Genomic DNA, 17,182 nt, shown 5'->3' with positions numbered 1-17,182 from the left:
TACAGTTGACTTTGCGACTGATCCCTTCTTTTATTCTTAACAGCTGACAGAACAGTTGTCTAAATCAGTTGAGATTATCAATTTCACATTAAATTACCTAGCTTATTACCTTTATCACACCGTATATATAGGGTCATATCAAATAAGTTTTAAGAAAGTTTCGCTTTCTTAAGTACAATTACCAAGATTGGTAATACATGTTTCATGTTATGACAGAAATTACAGTATTGATTCTTTCTGAATAGCTTCGTCTTCAGGTAATAAAAAGGCATTTGATGTTTTGACACTGAGACTCGGAGGCGACCGGCTGCTTTTTCTACTGACGATTCTTGTAAATGCCGTATTGATCTTGCTGCTCAGGAATATGTACAGCCATGGGTTGATGGCGCTGTTGGCGTGACCACACAAAAAACACAGAAACATGACATTCTCTTGAAGATTAACTTCAATATTCCATGCTTGCATGACAATTATCATGTGGACCACCTGTGCTGGGAGCCAGCAAAGGGCAAAGGCACAGGTAACAATGATGAGCATCTTAACCACTCTTCTCTTCGAGGTTTCAAGTTTCTCTCGGTTTCCTGTCAAATGTTCCACTCCAGGTGCAGCATGGAACCATAACCTCCGTGCGGTAATAGTATACAAGACAGAAATAACACTCAAAGGGATCAGATAGTTAACCACTACTAGGAAGAGGAATATTCCTCGCAGAGCCCAGAATGGATCGCCCAAAACGTAAACAGATAGCATGCATTGGGAATTGTGGTCCTCCACGGTTTGTACAACAGGGAAAATGGACATAGAGGCCAGTGACAAGATCCAAATAAATGGTACTGTCAGTTTAGGCTTTCGGAACCAAAGATGGCGGCGGAAGGGATGAACAATGGCATAGTACCTATCGACTGCCATGAATGTCAGGCAGAGGATGGACGCTGTTATAGTAACATAGGCAGTGTATACGATAACTTTGCACGTGATGTCTCCCAATATTCCTGGTATCATCCATAAACCGTCTGTGTAGAGTTGGGCAATCGACCAGGGCATCACAACCAACGTCACCAGCAAATCAGCGATGGCCATGTTGATGAACATGAAGCTTGTCAGTGATCTTACCTCAGCCTTCTTCCACACGATATAGACGAGGAAACCATTTCCCGCAAATGCTACGAGCATCGTGATGGCGTACAGGACTGTGAGAATAACCACCTCAGTCTCTTTTAACTTCATCTTCGGTTTTTGTTTTTCTGTTGCTAAAGTTAGAGAGGATAATCACGATATTGCCATTTAATGAATAACGTGTTAACAGCCGTAGCCCTTAAATCATATCTAATAGCAACCTCGTTTTCAAGATAACATGAACCACACGCCTCACATCAAGCAAAACCAATTCTGCTAAATATTTACTGGATAAAGGTGAAACTGTGAGTAGTGAGAGAAATTGATTGCAGTTTTATAGGGAGAACCTCATAAGAATTGTTTTTTTGAAATCACTGAGTTCACTCTGGTTTGGACCGATGGCCTGGACGTCAACGGAGCAGTGAAAAGGTCGGAAAGAATTACTGGAAACAGGAACAGGTAAGAAAAAACACATTTGGAGTTTCCTAATAAATAATTATAACTTTGTGATTGATAATGAATCCAAGAATCAAAGTGAAGGTAATGCTTAGGTTTAGACTCTAAGTTAGCACAGATTATCAGAAAGAAGCAACAGCAATAACGATTTCATTTCACTTAATCTTTCATTCCCAGTTTAATACCTGGTAGAACAAAAATAGCACTTGAGATAATGAACGATACAGTATGTAAAGAAACCATAGCACATGTATAGAATTTTTTTGGGAACAGAAAATCAATCTCCTCTTGAATTCGCTTTGCAGCATCAACTTATTCTCCTCTAAATTATTGAGTTTAGAGGCGTTAATTGCCTTTTGACAATAAATTACAGTGTACCTGCGATAGAATGTATGGAAGACCACTGTCACCTTATAGACTTGTAATCTCTTAGCTCTAAAGAAAGAGAAAATAAGGAAAATAAATACATTTTAACTTCAATGATCCAAGTGTTTCTTCAGATTGATGTAGACTAAGAGACACCGAGAAGCCCGAGCCTGATGAACTTGATGAACTACTGAGTTTAATCCTGATCACTCTTTTATTTTAACATTTCAAGATGATTTGTCTTGAATATTAATGCGGGTGTCGGGCACGCATCTCCCCATGACAGCCGGACAGGAATATCAAACTTAAATGCTTATATGTGTGGGGCTTAAAATGAATTGAAATCCAACATGGCTCATATTAATAGTCCCTCCACGTACAACACGGGCTTGTGTCTTCCGCTTTGAAAGTCACTAAAAACTAATTAAAGCTCAAATGCGGCAGAGGTCAAACTAACGAACACCGTTTGGTAGCTATTTGGCTTTGAAGCAAATCTTGTTTTACATGATGTTTGTGACTGTTACACTATTTTTGTAAGAATGTAACCCATAACGTAATGAATCTAGGGATAATTGCTTCTTTATCCATCGAATTAGGACATATTACATGAAACTCTTATCCTCACCATAAAAACGCCTTCACTAACCGGCTGTCAATAGCGTTTGACGTAACATGCTGTCACCTTGGGAATTTGACACGCAGATAAACGCAAACTGCACGCGATAAGACAATAAAAGATACAGCACTCTGTTTTGAGCAACTTTTAAAAGAAAGTTTGCGTCGAGGAGTTGTTTTACTGGATATCTACATTAGGTAATGTTCAAAATGGAACGCGATAGACAAAAATTACCATATAACAAACACGGCCATGAAGAGTCCGTTCTTATAATTTAAACCAATTTTTTCTTCGATTTCTCCGATGATTTTAATCATTAACTTGGGAGGAAAAAAAAAAAACAAGCTGGAGACCTGCTTTACGCGTGGAAATTCAAGATTAGTTCAAAAAGGAGACTTTGCCGTTTGTCAAGTTTTCTGGAGGCAGAGTGTCAATGCAGGTGCTCCGTAGTTCAAAACACATTTGAATACGTAATTAACCTCCTGGTCCCAGGAACAGGAATAAGAAAAAAAGAGAAAGTTGCCTTCGGTGCAATGTAGATTTGTAATGTAGGAAAATGTAAGAAATCAGGAGGAGTTTGGGAGAATAGTGCTCTATGTATGTCATTTCAATTCTTTGCGGATTTGTCGGTTTGTTTTCGATCATCAGGAGCAGCTGTTGGTCAATGAAAGACCTTCAGTCGAATCTATTAGATCGAGAAAAATGATGCTTTGTGCAAATAGAACGCAGTTCTGTCGAATAATTGAAAATAATAATTTAACTGGGCTTAGAATTTTCTCATCCCAAAGGTTTCCATTGATTAGTGGTTGATCGTTACAATGCACAGAAAGTGTAGACAAAAGTAGACAAATTCCTTACAAAATGTTGTTGGCCTAATTTAAACAATGGATGAAAACGTAAAATCCCAGGCATCTTTGATGTGTAATAAGTGAAAGATTGAAATCCTTACAAGAGCCTTTTTTCCAACAAAGATTAACCGACCGTTGTTTGGTAAAACTTCCATCTATTATTCAGCCAAAACGTTATCTAAGAACTTCAGTTCGAGTCGGCGAAATAAAAAGCGCTCGTAAACTTCGTTGATGGAAGGAAAAGGAAACGAAAATATCAGTTTTACCTGTATTAGATGAACTACTCGACGACTAGAAATTAAAACAGGACACGCCGCGGGATCCTTGTACAACTCAGCCTATTAAAGCAACCTGTTAGGTTGCAGGAAAACTTGGTATGGCGTCAACATTTCACTTCCGTGACTGTGTTTTCTTAGCATACGTAATCACAGGCAGCCCAAGCTCATTACAAGAAAAGCGGACGTGACTCTTACCGTGTTGCGCAACGTTTTATATTTATAAAGGTTTGTACGAGATGTTATTGGTTTGCCTTAAAAGAGAGAAAAAATGTCTTGTTTTCAAATAAAATGGGCTTACCTTATTGCCTTGTTGTTTTCTTTGTTGATTCCTAGCGTTTTCCTTTTGTTGATTCAAAACAAAAGGAAACGCCCTGTATATTTCACAGATACATGATTATGAAACTGTTATACGGCTCTGAAATGTACACTGTCATGTTGAAATGGCGGGCGAATAAGGAATATATGCCTGAATACATAACTTTCCGTACAGGCATTAAACTCACTTAAAACTTTCATCCCGATATATTTATTTTCACTGATGGAAATCCGACATCGATTTGTCTATTTTAGGGAGAAATAATCCTTCGAGTTTGGATTTGAGTTGGAGTTGGAGTTGGAGTTGAACTTCGGGTTGGACTTCGAGTTTTCATATTTTAAAAAATATCATAATTTTAAAAGATATTTAAATACGTATTTTCCCAAACTATCTGAAATCAAAACTACCAAAAATTGTAACGGTGTATAATCACATTCAACTTTGCTAGTTGCTAATTACAACAACTACATAAGCCAACAGTAGCGAAATAAGAACTAAAAATAATAATAATAATAATAATTTACATAAATATAGCGCAGACCTCTATATGAATATATTCAGTTGCGCTTCACAATATCGTAAGATAAAATTATAGCAAAAGTAACTAAGATATAAGAACCTATTGGAACCTACGAGTCTATGCACTAAAACTGTAACTAAATAACTGTTGAAAAAAACCTTTTTGAAACATTTTCTTAACTGCACACGACTACAATTTTAACTGCTATTTACTTTTCAATTTATTGTTCAACTAGAGTAGTCATTAAACCACGTGCAAGTTCCAGTTACAATGACTGGATGCAAAACATAAACAACATAAACAAATGGTGAATACAACGTTGTACATGCATGCTTAAATGATAGCACAACCCCAATGCTTTAGAGCTTGACTACGTGCATCAACATCTTTTTATCAGAATAATCGTTCCAAAGGGAACGAAATGTATAGCATTCCGAATTCATTAGCAGAAATTCATTGGAAAATGAATCAATTTGCCAATCGTAGAGAGCGTTTCATGTATTTTGGTTGACATTTTTACTAAAACAGTGATAATATAAGTGGCGTCAGCAAATAAAGGCACGCCATCGTAAAGTGGCTCCATATTGTTTAGGTCGCATTCATTTCATGTTTTCGAGATAAAAAACAAACAAAAAGTTCTAACGGGAAAATGTAACGCCTATACGCGGAGGCTACAAATAAATCTGCCCTTAATATTAGGGCGCGCGCTTCTGATCATGACGTAAACGTATTTTAACAGAGACTGCTGTTAAACAATATTTTGTCGATTATCAGTTAAACTGCATGGGGATTCTGCGGCATGGAAATTCGATCAATTGATCAATAATGGAGTTGGTCTCAATAGGTCGATAATTCGTAATAATTCTAACATATGGGTTTACATATATTTATTACACGACTCGGGAAGTCAGAGGGCCAATAACTAAAATCAACCAATCAAAATGCTCTATTGCCGGTCAATATTCTCTCAGTATTGGACCGGGCACTGTCCCGAATGGTCCCGAATGATACCGCACTTGTGTCCCTTTGAACTTCAGTCGTGTAATAAATCTCTTATTAACCAAGTTTACTCGGGACCGTACTGGAAGAATATCGGCCCTCGGTCTTTTTTGTACGGACCTCGCTGCACTCGGTCCGTACTGTCAAGACCTCGGGCCGATATTCTCCCAGTACGGCCTTCGCGCTTGGTTAATAAGATATATATCTTTTTTCAGCAATGGACAGCGGTCTCTGAATAAATATACAGGTCTCGTAACATTTCAGTCACTTTTCACGATCTTGCAGTCCATTCTTTGAGCGGTCTCGAATTTTTTGCAAAGCCGTGGTCTGGCACCTCAAAACGTCTCGGTATAAACGCAGACGTAACGCCGGTCTCGCCGTCTCGCAAAGTCTCGCATTTACCATTCGCCACCTAGTGCGCGTTTAACTTTTTTCGTAAACATAGAGGTGGTATCAGAAAATCGCTCTGCTCCGAAAAAGCGGTCATTAGATAAATGTAATGAAAAGATAACTTACAAAAGATCATTGCCCGTGGGATCTTTCTCTGGCGAGGAAGAAATCTCAATCGGCTCCGAACGCGTGGACGGAGTTGGCGGGTTGGTGGGTCCAACGTCTGATTCCTCACTAAAAAAAGACAAATTCAGTCTAAAATTAAAAGACAGCCAAGTTCTTTAACAAAATTGGTAAACTTACCTTGTACTGTCGTCCATTGCATCTGTTCAGCACGCGGTGAGGACGGTCTAGGAACGGTCTCATTAATTATTTAACTTATTAACTTTATTGATTTGGATTCTTAAAATTTCCTAACTCGAAGTTTATCGCGAAGTCCAACTCAAACTCGAACTCGAACTCGAAACCAAACTCGATGGTTCGGGATTGCCGTCTCCGGTAAATTTGGGCATCTTAGGCTTTTCCATCTTAAAACCACAGGCGGAAGTTGTAGCATTAGAGTTGGTTTGAGTACTTTCATCTATTTCGTTTCCCGAAACAAAGGACGTGTTTTCGTGGTGTGGGGTGACATCATCATTTCCGGAACTTGTACTTTGATGGGTGTTAATGGTTTGATAATCGCCTGAACTTACACTAGGGGCGTCGTCTTCTATTTCAATACTTGGAATTCCACTACTTCCCGGCCCACCGACACCATTATTTTTCTCTTTAGATGCTGTAGATGTATCATGAGTTTGCAATGGGGCCTTTCCCTTACTTAAGAAAGAATCCAAATATATTTTTGCGCCCATTTCCATTGACATAAAGTCTTCTTGACAATCTGCCATCCATGTGGGTCCCCAATAGGGTTCTTCAATCTCGCCATCCTGACCGGAATTTTCCCTCAATCCCGAGATCCCGACGGTTTCTAGCGGCTAATCCCGATCCCGGTCATATTTTCTTAATTCCTTACCTCATCATAAATGATCCTTAAAGTTCCGTTTCAGATTCCCTCACAGCAGACTCAAGCACTGACTATTACGTTGAATTAGCTGTATCTCTCTGCACTAAAACGATGATTTAGTTCATTTGTTTTTCATGACTGGTTTTAGACAAGTTTCGTCAGTCAATGAGTTATTTTTTTGGTTTTTATGGCTGTTTTTTTGTTTTTGTTTTTTCTGTTTTGCCTCTTTTGCTCGATAATGCCTGCCTTCCGGATAACTTCGATCCCTGAAAAAAGTGTCTCTCGGAGATGATAGCGATCACTGAAGAGCATGATTAAGGGTGCATATCACGACGTACCACGGCAACTTCACTGTTCACTACACATATGGCAAGTCACCGTCAATCACAACTCAGAAGACAGTTTGCTCATTCACAAGTTTCAGCCATGGCAACGATCATTGGGAAATTCCATAAAATCGAGTACAATTGTTCTTAACACATATTATAACATAACCAAAGTAAAGCGCGCGCTCTGATTGGTCAATTTAGCGTCCCCCATTTGCCCATGGGTGTACGCTGCTGACGTGAGCAAATACAAAGACTATTTTTCCGCGCGCGCTTGTTTTTTTCTGGTCGCGTAAGATTTGTTAGATAAAAGGGAACTCTTTAGCAACAATGTATCAATGTTATGTTATAAAACAAATGGTAAACACCACAGCGTACACTATTGAGTTATGGATGCACTTGGGAGGTTTGCTAAGCACTCAAGAAGCTAGAGTCGCTCTCGGCTATCGCCTCGAGCGACTCTTACGCTTCTTTCGTGCTTAGCAACCTCCCGCGTGCATCCATAACTCAATAGTGTACGCTGTGGTGTTTACCATTTGTTAATTGAAACATAGGGCGCGATCCATTCAACCAAAATTTCCGGGCCAAGCGGACCGGTCCAACCGAGAAAAGTGGTCCACCTCGAAAGGTGGGCCAGTTTTTTCGAAACTTTTCCGGTTGGACCGAACCGATCCATTCAGTTTTAGATCGAAATTTCCGGAAATTTTGGTTGAATGGATCGCGCCAATATATTCTTTTCGACCCCAGTTTAACAATGCTTCATGTTCCGGCCCAAAATACCGTAATCACCGGTGCTCAAAGTGTATTATATCGATACCATAAGAGGCTGAAATAAGAGCCTGTATGGATTTCAGTTTCGAATGAAAACTATTTCTGTTTTCCTTTGAAAAGCTACGATAAAGTTCGAACCTCTCTAAGTGGTATAATTTGGATATATCAACAAAGTTGAAATGGTAAATTGGCCACCGTAACGATTACAAAAGCTGACGTTTCGAGCGTTAGCCCTTCGTCGGTGTCCTTTTTATGTCACCGAAACGCTTATGTTAGCCATTTGACCGATTTTGACGCGTATTAAAGAGTACGCGTCACTGTATTGTAGCTTTCAAAGGAAAAACAGAGATAGTTTGAATTTTAAATCCATACGGCAAACTTATAGTACGCTTTGGTCACCTACGGCTAAGTTAATGCGAAAGGTCTATTTGACGATTGCTATCATCTAGGAGCTTCTTTAGCAATTCGCTGCAATTAACCTATAATTTTGCCATTGAAACGAACAGTTCTTCCGAAACGTGAAACCGTTCCAAGCAAAAAAGCTGCCTCGCGATCCAACGACGGAATTTCACCAACATCATCGTCGGCCTCGTCGTTATTAGTGGACTCGTCATGTCATTTTTCACTGTCGAATTCTCGCAATTCATTGTCTTCATTCGCAATTTAATAGTTCCAAACGTCTAAATTAGTAAAGGCAACAAAACAGAACTTACCTTGCTGTTTCCCTGACGGACTTTAATGTCTTCTCCTTCCGTGGAAAATGTGCCCGAAATTTCTCCTTACTAAGAAACAAATTTCCGCCCTTCCCCTTCTCATAAAACAAAGCTACGCAGCTAATAACATCGACAACATCATTTTTGATGTTAACCGACATCGCTAGGGCGCGTTAAACTACGTAAAAGATAACTTATTAGCTAGTCTCCCCCGCGTCGAATATCCCACGCGCACCAATCAGGATCTGTATAAGCTTGACACTACAAATATTACGGTCAACAAATAAAAAAGGTCACAAAGACATTGTAAAATTGGATTCTCATTACGGCCAAGGTGTCCAAAGCTCACGAAAATAGAGCACAGATCACCATAGGGGTCACAGAGCAGCGTGATAGGGCCGTGGAAAACGTGGATGTCAACTAGGTCATTGTTCGGCTATTTCCGACCATTTCCGACGTTAATAGGATGAGCTAGCTAAGATGACAGCTTGATTTTCTTTGCATATTTCAGACACTGGAATTCCCGAATCTCGGTTTCTTTAAACTCACTGTCTCACTGTCATCCTCGAGTGAATCGTGAATAATGTTCGTGTTTGGCCAAAAGATTGTCAAAGGTTAACTGTAGTTTACTAAGACTATCTCTTACCTCTTGCTCTGGTCTTCCCGCTTCTATTAACTTTGCTAAGGACTTTCCACATCGGGTGAGCGTTCCTTTGGCAGTCCTCCGATCAGTTTTCGCAGTTTTCAGGGCGTCCTCGGCCATGTGCTCTTGCGTAATTCTTCGTTACACCCCAAGAAATCGAATGAAATGTTTCCTTACTCGGAACTGGTCAGCTCAGACGACCACCACAAACCGTATAATATTATCCAAGCTTTAATAATTATTCGATCTACGAGAAATATACATTTGTAATTGGAAATCAGTAAAACAAAAATTAAGTCTTAATCTCGTAGCATAATTCAAGAAAAACATGATTGGAAACTTACTTCTGTGGCGGGTCGTAAAAACAGGTTTCTCACTTCAGGTTAGCAGATTCGGATAAGCGAACAGATATAAAAACCGACTTCTCTCTCTTACTGATTCTTCTGAAAAAACTGGTTTAAAACACGACAAACTAACACTTTTAAGGCGGGGGTCGCACTGTGGCCTTATTTTTTTATGTCGCGTCATAAGTTGTCCTACAAATATGTCGCGACATTTACAAGACAGGAGTCATGGAGGTCGCACTAGTAAAGGATTTTCGAAAAGAGCACCAAATAAAACTTTGTAGACATGAAGCTGGTGCTAGTTTTATTAGCGACACTTCTTCATTCTCTGATTAATTTGTTCAATGTACAAAACCTTATTGATTTGTGCGCATTGCACAACACTCGCCAACGGCAAATGTTGGCTCTTGCAGCTTTAAACCAACGTCGACGGATGCGAAAAAATGGGAAAATATCAGCGAGCCAAAAGGGTGAAAACAAGCCATTCCCATACTGAGATTACATTCACTCAGGTGAATGGTGCAAATTTGTAAATTGGTATGGGTTGAAATTCGCCATAGGGACCAGATAAAAAGCGTGTCGAGAAAACCTGTGACTAAAATATTGAACCGATAGCTAGCTGTGCACACGTGTTGTCTTTGCAGAATTGCGAAAATCCAAATTTTTGCTAGTATTTCAGATTTGATCGACATTGCGACAGAAGAAAACAAAAATTGTTATTTTAGGGCGATAAGACGAGATATGGCCTGCCTCCAGGCAGGACATCGGCTTTTTTTATCTTTAGGTCCTTCGGACATAGTTATGTCTGGTTGCGACAAAACGGTCGCACTTCTCGCAAGCACACGATGACAGATTTTATGCCCAATATAAACACCAAAAGGGTAAGTGCGACCCCTGCCTTAATCATTGTAAGGAATTAATGTCAATCACGAGTTGTGTTAATTAAAATATATCTGTCATCAAAGGCAACGCCCATTCACTAAACGAAACAGTTGGGATAACTTCAGGTTTTGCATTACCTCTTGCAACTTTGAAGTCAACTTTGAACTGTTAGGTGGTGGTCAGAGATACCCAAGTCGATGGAGCCAAAGGTGGGTCTCAGTAATACCGAAGTCAAACTTGATAGAGACCAGTATCTAATGTGCAAGATAAAAAAGTAATTTACATTTGAAAAGCAGCAACGATTGTAGAATAACAAGGTCAAAGGCTTGGCAAGCAAGCACGCAACTGCGAAATGGACATCTCTTTTTTAATCTCGTAACTTGTCTGCTTGATATTCTATTGATATTAAGCAGAGAATTCTTGCTTTCACCCACGTGATCTTTTGCTTGACAACGGTTGCTATCCGCCATGTTGGTGTTCCTCGACAGTTCGAAAAGAGGAGCTAATGTGAGGAAACGTATGAGAGTTAACTATGGTTTTATGCATTGTGTGGAGATGTGGATGCAAAAGTGGCAAACATAAAGGCCTTAGATTCTTTAGGATACCCAAAATCATCACTAGGCGAAGAATACGAGGAACTGACTAGAAAGCGTAGGGAAAAGGGGATCAGTGCAGTAATTCGTGGCGACACTGCAGAGAAGAATATTCTCGAGACAGAAAGAGTCTGCGGTCGTCATTTTCACCAAGGACAGCCTGCGAAGGACTTCGATCAATTCAATCCAGACTGGGTACCTTCCCTAAATTTCGGAAAGAAAGAATATCGACGTCCAATGGACTTTAAAGCTTCTGTACAAAGATTTGAGAGAGTTGCAAGGAGACGGAAGGCCGCCATTGAACAACAAGAGCAAGAAGCTACAAAGAAGAGAAAACTTCTAGAACAAAGTAGTGATCGCATCTGTGATTCAGACTTTGAATCTGGGGCTAGTACATCAGAAACTACAGAGGAACAGCTACCTGACGGAATGGATACAGATAACTTTTGTGATAAGCAGGGAGCGAAGTGCGAAAGTAAAGAGTTTGCACATTCCTCCACACAAACAGAGCCCGAAGTAGCACCAACTGCTGCCAGTGAAGGGACTCAAATTGAATAGTTTGAGAATTTATTGGAAAGACGTTGTGGCTATAAGGCACCTGGAAGAGGTTTCTTCGATACCGACGAAAAAGTGCGGTTTTATACGGGGCTGCCGTCCATCGAAGTGCTGATGAGTACATTTGAACATGTTGCACCTTCTGTGAACAGGAAAAGCCTTACTCTTGATAAATTTCAAGAGTTTATAGCTGTTCTGATGAAGCTACAGCTTAATGTCCCATTTCAAGACTTGGCCTACCGTTTTTCTATTTCTGTTACTAAGCTTCAAGGATTCTTTCTTTCTGGATTCGAATTATGGATGCTAGGCTCTCCCCACTCGTGTACTGGCCAGAGAGGCACCAGCTGTGGCACACTATGCCTATGTGTTTCAGATATTCATTTGGAAACAAGGTGACAGTAATCATTGACTGTTTTGAGGTGTTCATTGAAAAGCCTTCTAATCTTCTTGCTAGAGCTCAAACATTTTCTTCGTATAAACGTCACAATACCATCAAAATACTAATTGGTATCACACCTCAAGGGACAATTTGTTATGTGTCTAAGCATAGTTAGTAGAGGGTCTCCTCTACTAACTATGGTCTAAGGAATGGGGAGGTCGCACATCAGACAAACATCTCACTGAGAACTGTAGTTTCTTGGAGAAGTTACTGCCTGGAGATTTAGTTATGGCCGACAGAGGTTTCACCATTTCTGAAAGTGTCAGTCTAAAGAATGCTAAGCTGGTGATCCCTGTCTTCACCAGAGGGTTGAAACAGTTGGATCCTATTGATGTTGAGTAGACCAGAGGCATCGCCAACGTACGTATCCATGTGGAGAGGGTAATAGGGCTGCTCTGCCGCAAATACACCATCCTAGAAGTCATACTTCCAACAGATTTTCTTTCCAGTAATCACCGTGGAACAGTAGACTTTCAATGTCCTTTAGTTGATCGAATTCTGAGGGTGTGTTCAGCACTTGTTAACTTATGCCTTAAGACCTCCTATAGTCCCATTTGACTAGGTATGTTACTTTCTAAGGATGGTTAAGAAATAGTGGTGCCAAATAGAATGTCTGTTGAACAACATGCATGTGTGATCCTAGTTTTCAGGAACCCAAGCCTAACTTTGTAATAACTTCTTTCAGTTGAAATATGTTTTTTTTTGTTTTCCCTCTTTCTCTTGAAAATATTCTTCATCAGCTCTGTTATCAAAATGCCCCCCTCCCATGCACAAACGCATGGTAAAACATTTAGGCATAATATAACTGGTTAAGTGTACCATTTAATAGCATAATGCAGTATAATGATTTGACAAAGTATCTTGGCTGAAAATAATGTATTTTTTTTCTTCACTAACCATCTTGGACACCTGTCTAAGCTTTAATTTAATTTGCTGGAGGGAAACTCCCATAACAATTAGAGGGGGTCTTAAAACAGAAATCAGCCCCTTAGAGATGGCAAAAATAGGTGGGGCTAAGTGATTTTACACCCTAAGAAATGTGAAATAAAAATTTAAGTTTTCCCTAAAAAAGTAAATATCTTGGATCTAGTAACTCTTGACAGCACTGTGAGTGAAACTATGAAGCTCTGTTAGAATCAATAAATCCCCTAGCTCAACCCCCCCTTAGGAATACGAAAGAATTTGAACATCCTAAAGGCATAGCACTTGAGGGTAATTTATTGCCCAATTTATGGATGGGACAAGCACCCCTGTCATGTTTAAGGAGACCCCACAAACCACCCCCTCCCCCCCCAAAAAAAAACAAAAAACCAAAACTTGCATACTATCAAGCAACTCATGCAAACAGAAAAAGAACTAATTTCCCAAGGGGTATGTCACTGGTAAATATTGGTATTTAATTATCTCAATGTCAGTTGGACCACCACCAGATAATATCTCATTGTTCTAATTTGGTATTGATTCCATCTTTCCAATAAATAGGGCAATAATTTCATTAGACTATCCTGGTAAAAATTTAATACCAAATATTTACCAATAATATACCACTGAGGCAAACACCTTTTTTCCCTGTGATATGAAGAATTTCAAATTCTATTGGGCCTATTTACCACAAAAGATATGGTCATCCAGCCCTTAGATCTATGACTAATTTGTTCCTTTGAATTCTTGCATCCTATAAATAAACAAGTATTGCTCTAGGGTTTTCCATGTTACTACTAAAATACTGGGAAATTGCTTATCTTCCCATTTCTCAGACATTCAGCCAAATGTGAATGCATTCTTGAGGGATTAAAGGTTACCTGCCTAGGGTCTCCGCCATTAGCAAGATAGCAGGCAAAAGCAATGGCAAAAATGCCACAGTCATTAACATTATTTTGCTGTTGAACTGGTGCATAATTGAGTGAATTCAAACGACCACCTAGAAGACCATTTGTTTGATCTACCACTTCCTGGCAAATGACATCTTGATAGAGACTGTCATATAAATTTGCATCAAAGGGTTGGCAGCCAATATTACTGACACACACCCAATAAGCAGAAACTGTATGTAAAATCTGTATAAATTCACCAGACACTACATCAAAATTACGAACAGGTCCTAAAGTTGGGTGTTGGAATCCTTCAATTAACTGATTTTCCTCTTGCAGCAGTACCTGAGCTTTTTGTACAATGTCACAAGTGAGCCAGCCAGTTAGGTTTAAAATAATTTGGTAGTCAGATGTTGTAAGATTTGCAAGAGAAGCTTGCTTGTTAATGTCACATTTAACAACATTGGTTACTGTAACATCATCATCTACTGAATCTTCAGCTTCGCTGTCACTGCTGGATTCACTCCCAGAGTCAGCTGCCATGGCAAACCCTTGTAGAGAAGTAGAAGTGGTAGGAGGTGTAATTGGAACAAGAGGGGAGGGAGTTTTCTTACAGAATTTGCAGCACCAGGTTGTCTTGGCATTGTTTGGCATTCTCTTTAAACCAACACAGTTGAGGTGGAAAAATTTCCCATTTGTGCAATCACTGTTATGACACTCTAACAACTTGTCAGAAGGTGCTGCCTTTGATTTACATGTACAGATCGCATTTAGTTGGAGAGCAGCTTGAAAGGCTGGAGGTTGTTTTGGTTGCTGCTTTCTCTTTCGCTTGAACTGGGACAACCGACAACAGTGTGGACAGTACCATAACTTTGGTATTCCAGCTACACAAAGAGACAAACAGGAGGTGTGAAATTGTGCATAGGGACCTTCCACATTACTGCAGGTGATCACATCGTTATCTGCTGGTGTACGACAAAAGCAGATTGCATCCACAATAGGCTTGATATCCGGAGCATGACACCTCCTTGTATACCAATGTCCTAGTATCTCAGGGAGGATGCATAGCCTCCAAAAGGTATCTAGCCTAGGAAGGACAGTGTGGTGGTGCTGCTTATCAGGGAGAATCCTCTCTGTTACTTTTACTACCCTGTTATTCACATTGTCAATGGCACAAACAACAAAATCACAGTGTTTCATATCTTTGAGAGTAAACAGTTGTTGTTGTACTTGATAGTAATAGTTGTGGCTTCTGATGAGCTTGAAACTGCCATCTACCTTTTCCAAGCAAGAGGACTTCTGAAAGGCATACTTATCAAAATCACAGTCTTGGATAGACATTGGACATTTGACCTCCCCGCAGCCCAATCCACAACAAGCACATGAACTAAAAAATGTCAGGTGAGGCATGGAGGAAGGGATGCTTTGAGTTAATAAAAAGTCCACACTTCTCAACCTTAAATTTAACATGCTTGGTTAACATCATTTCAACATATGCTTTAATTGCAATATCTTCATACTTGCAACCATGCTTGCTTGCCTTTGTATTTACCTTGAACAAATGTGGGTAACAAATAGTTCTTATTGTTGACTGCGGAGGTTTTGCTAAGTTGTACTTTGAGGCAGCACCACTCTTAGACGCCCCAATTCTGCCTGCCCGATGTCGATAAAAACTCGAGCATTTCGCCTGAGAGCGCGTGTCTTTTTCTACTAGCGCAATGTTCTCCACAGTTAATTCAAGTTTCACGGCTAAGCATTTCCTCAGCAAGTCAGGATAGTTTAGATCGAGGTTTTGAGTCCCATATAAGTCTGTAATCACAGGAACAGTTCTACTTCCTACTACAGACTGGCCTGCGTAATCATCCTGCAAACTCAGTGCTACAGGCTTAACGCTGCACTGATTTAGCTTCGTATAGAACGTAGACAGTTCCTCTGTTGTTGGGCGACATTTTTCAACTTCATCATCCTCAACAAATAGAGCCAATAGGTCACCAATTAAGTCCGCTTTGCAGTCTGTGGTTAAGGCATCTGTTCTCCCATCTAGATTTTCCTTGAGCTTCCTGGCTGAGCTGAAATCGATGTCTTGCACTGGCGCGTAATTTACTTCACTGACATAAGTAGGCAAAAGCCATGTGCATTTTACGCTGATACATGCTAGCTTTCCATGAATTCGAGTCCATGCCTCAATATACAACATCACGCTTGCGACATGAGTGCATGTTTCTCCTAGGCCAGCCTTACATCCAAGGCAATGTGCGGAGAGAATCGTCCCATCTGGCTCGGTTATGATCCAGATATCAACAGGAGGTTCGTTCATAGCCTGTGTCGAACTTTGCCGACCACGACGTAATATTTATCGCGAATCAGCTTTCCTCTTACCGATTGGACGAACCCCGAAACCATTTGATTATAAGCGTTCAAACTTTTGTAGGCCTTGAATTCTTTTCTCGTATGATGGCTCGTTTCCAGAACCAAATATCCAAGCAAATCAGAAACTTCTATGGGAGGTAGACATTCCCCGTTAAACTGCTCTTTCGGGATGCTGGCCGGGTCGACTCCGATGACAGATATTTTTGCTAAATATCGCTCTTTAACTCGAGTTTCCAGCCCTTTCATATAATCTGAAAGCACTGGGATAGCTTTGCTGAGTTTTTCCGAGTCGTCTTCGAGTTCAGAATCCATTGAGAGGTCGCAAGATTATCAGCAAATCAAGGAATCTAGAAATGGCATAATATTTCCCTCTAATTTACAAGTGATAACACGCTTCGAGGGACACCAACATGGCAGATCAACAAATTTGCATAATCTGTGACGTCACGTGAAAAGCAATAATTCTGTTTTGGTTACTTGAGGGAGTTGAGGTCCACAAGAAACTAATCTCCGACAGAAACGACTCTCTGAGATAAATTCGAACATAAACCAGCAGCCAACTCCCAATAAACGGCCATTTATTTCTCCGGCATTTTCTTGGTCGAGGGAGACTCAAGAGCTTACTCGCTCAACCCTGGATCAAAAAAATAATCTGGTTCGAACCTTGTTAACGTTAGTGTGCTGTGTTATTGGGCAAGAATCAATTTTATGAAATTGCCTCTCTCAACCCTGGGTATGCATCAGGTAACTGTTCTGCAAAAAAAAATGCTGAATTAGTAAAGGAGAAAAGGGATACATATTTTCACCTCATAAAGTGAAGGAGTGAA

At 40.1% G+C, this 17,182-nt stretch overlaps 1 protein-coding gene and 1 pseudogene across 3 annotated transcripts; both read right to left on the bottom strand.

Moving 5' to 3' along the window:
• LOC111338699 (QRFP-like peptide receptor) lies at positions 1–8,970 on the bottom strand. 3 transcript variants are annotated; one of them, XM_088733804.1, is made up of 5 exons: positions 8,719–8,970; positions 6,032–6,139; positions 3,979–4,051; positions 1,951–2,007; positions 1,177–1,250 (listed from the first exon to the last, which is right to left on the bottom strand). In XM_088733804.1, the coding sequence occupies exons 1-4, from the start codon at positions 8,877–8,879 to the stop codon at positions 2,002–2,004; spliced, it is 348 nt and encodes a 115-aa protein (XP_088589930.1). In that variant the 5' UTR covers positions 8,880–8,970; the 3' UTR covers positions 1,177–1,250; positions 1,951–2,001. The 3 variants fall into 3 exon arrangements, with proteins under 3 accessions (XP_088589929.1, XP_022800949.1, XP_088589930.1); XM_088733803.1 differs by lacking the exons at positions 6,032–6,139; positions 8,719–8,970 and having other exon boundaries at positions 1–1,250; positions 3,979–4,049; XM_022945214.2 differs by lacking the exons at positions 3,979–4,051; positions 6,032–6,139; positions 8,719–8,970 and adding an exon at positions 3,669–3,934 and having other exon boundaries at positions 1–1,250.
• A 4,065-nt stretch (positions 8,971–13,035) lies between these two features.
• On the bottom strand, positions 13,036–16,790 carry LOC148723694 (uncharacterized; annotated as a pseudogene).
• Between the last annotated feature and the right edge of the window lie 392 nt (positions 16,791–17,182).

Source organism: Stylophora pistillata, chromosome 9, assembly GCF_964205215.1.
Source record: "Stylophora pistillata chromosome 9, jaStyPist1.2, whole genome shotgun sequence".
In the NCBI taxonomy this organism is placed as follows: Eukaryota; Metazoa; Cnidaria; class Anthozoa; order Scleractinia; family Pocilloporidae; genus Stylophora; species Stylophora pistillata.
Note: the sequence above shows the minus strand (reverse complement) of the source record. Positions and strands in the feature narration are given on the sequence as shown.

Coding starts and splice junctions, on each gene's coding strand:
- LOC111338699 (XM_088733803.1), bottom strand. CDS start 1,227: ATGAAGTTAAAAGAGACTGAGGTGGTTATTCTCACAGTCCTGTACGCC.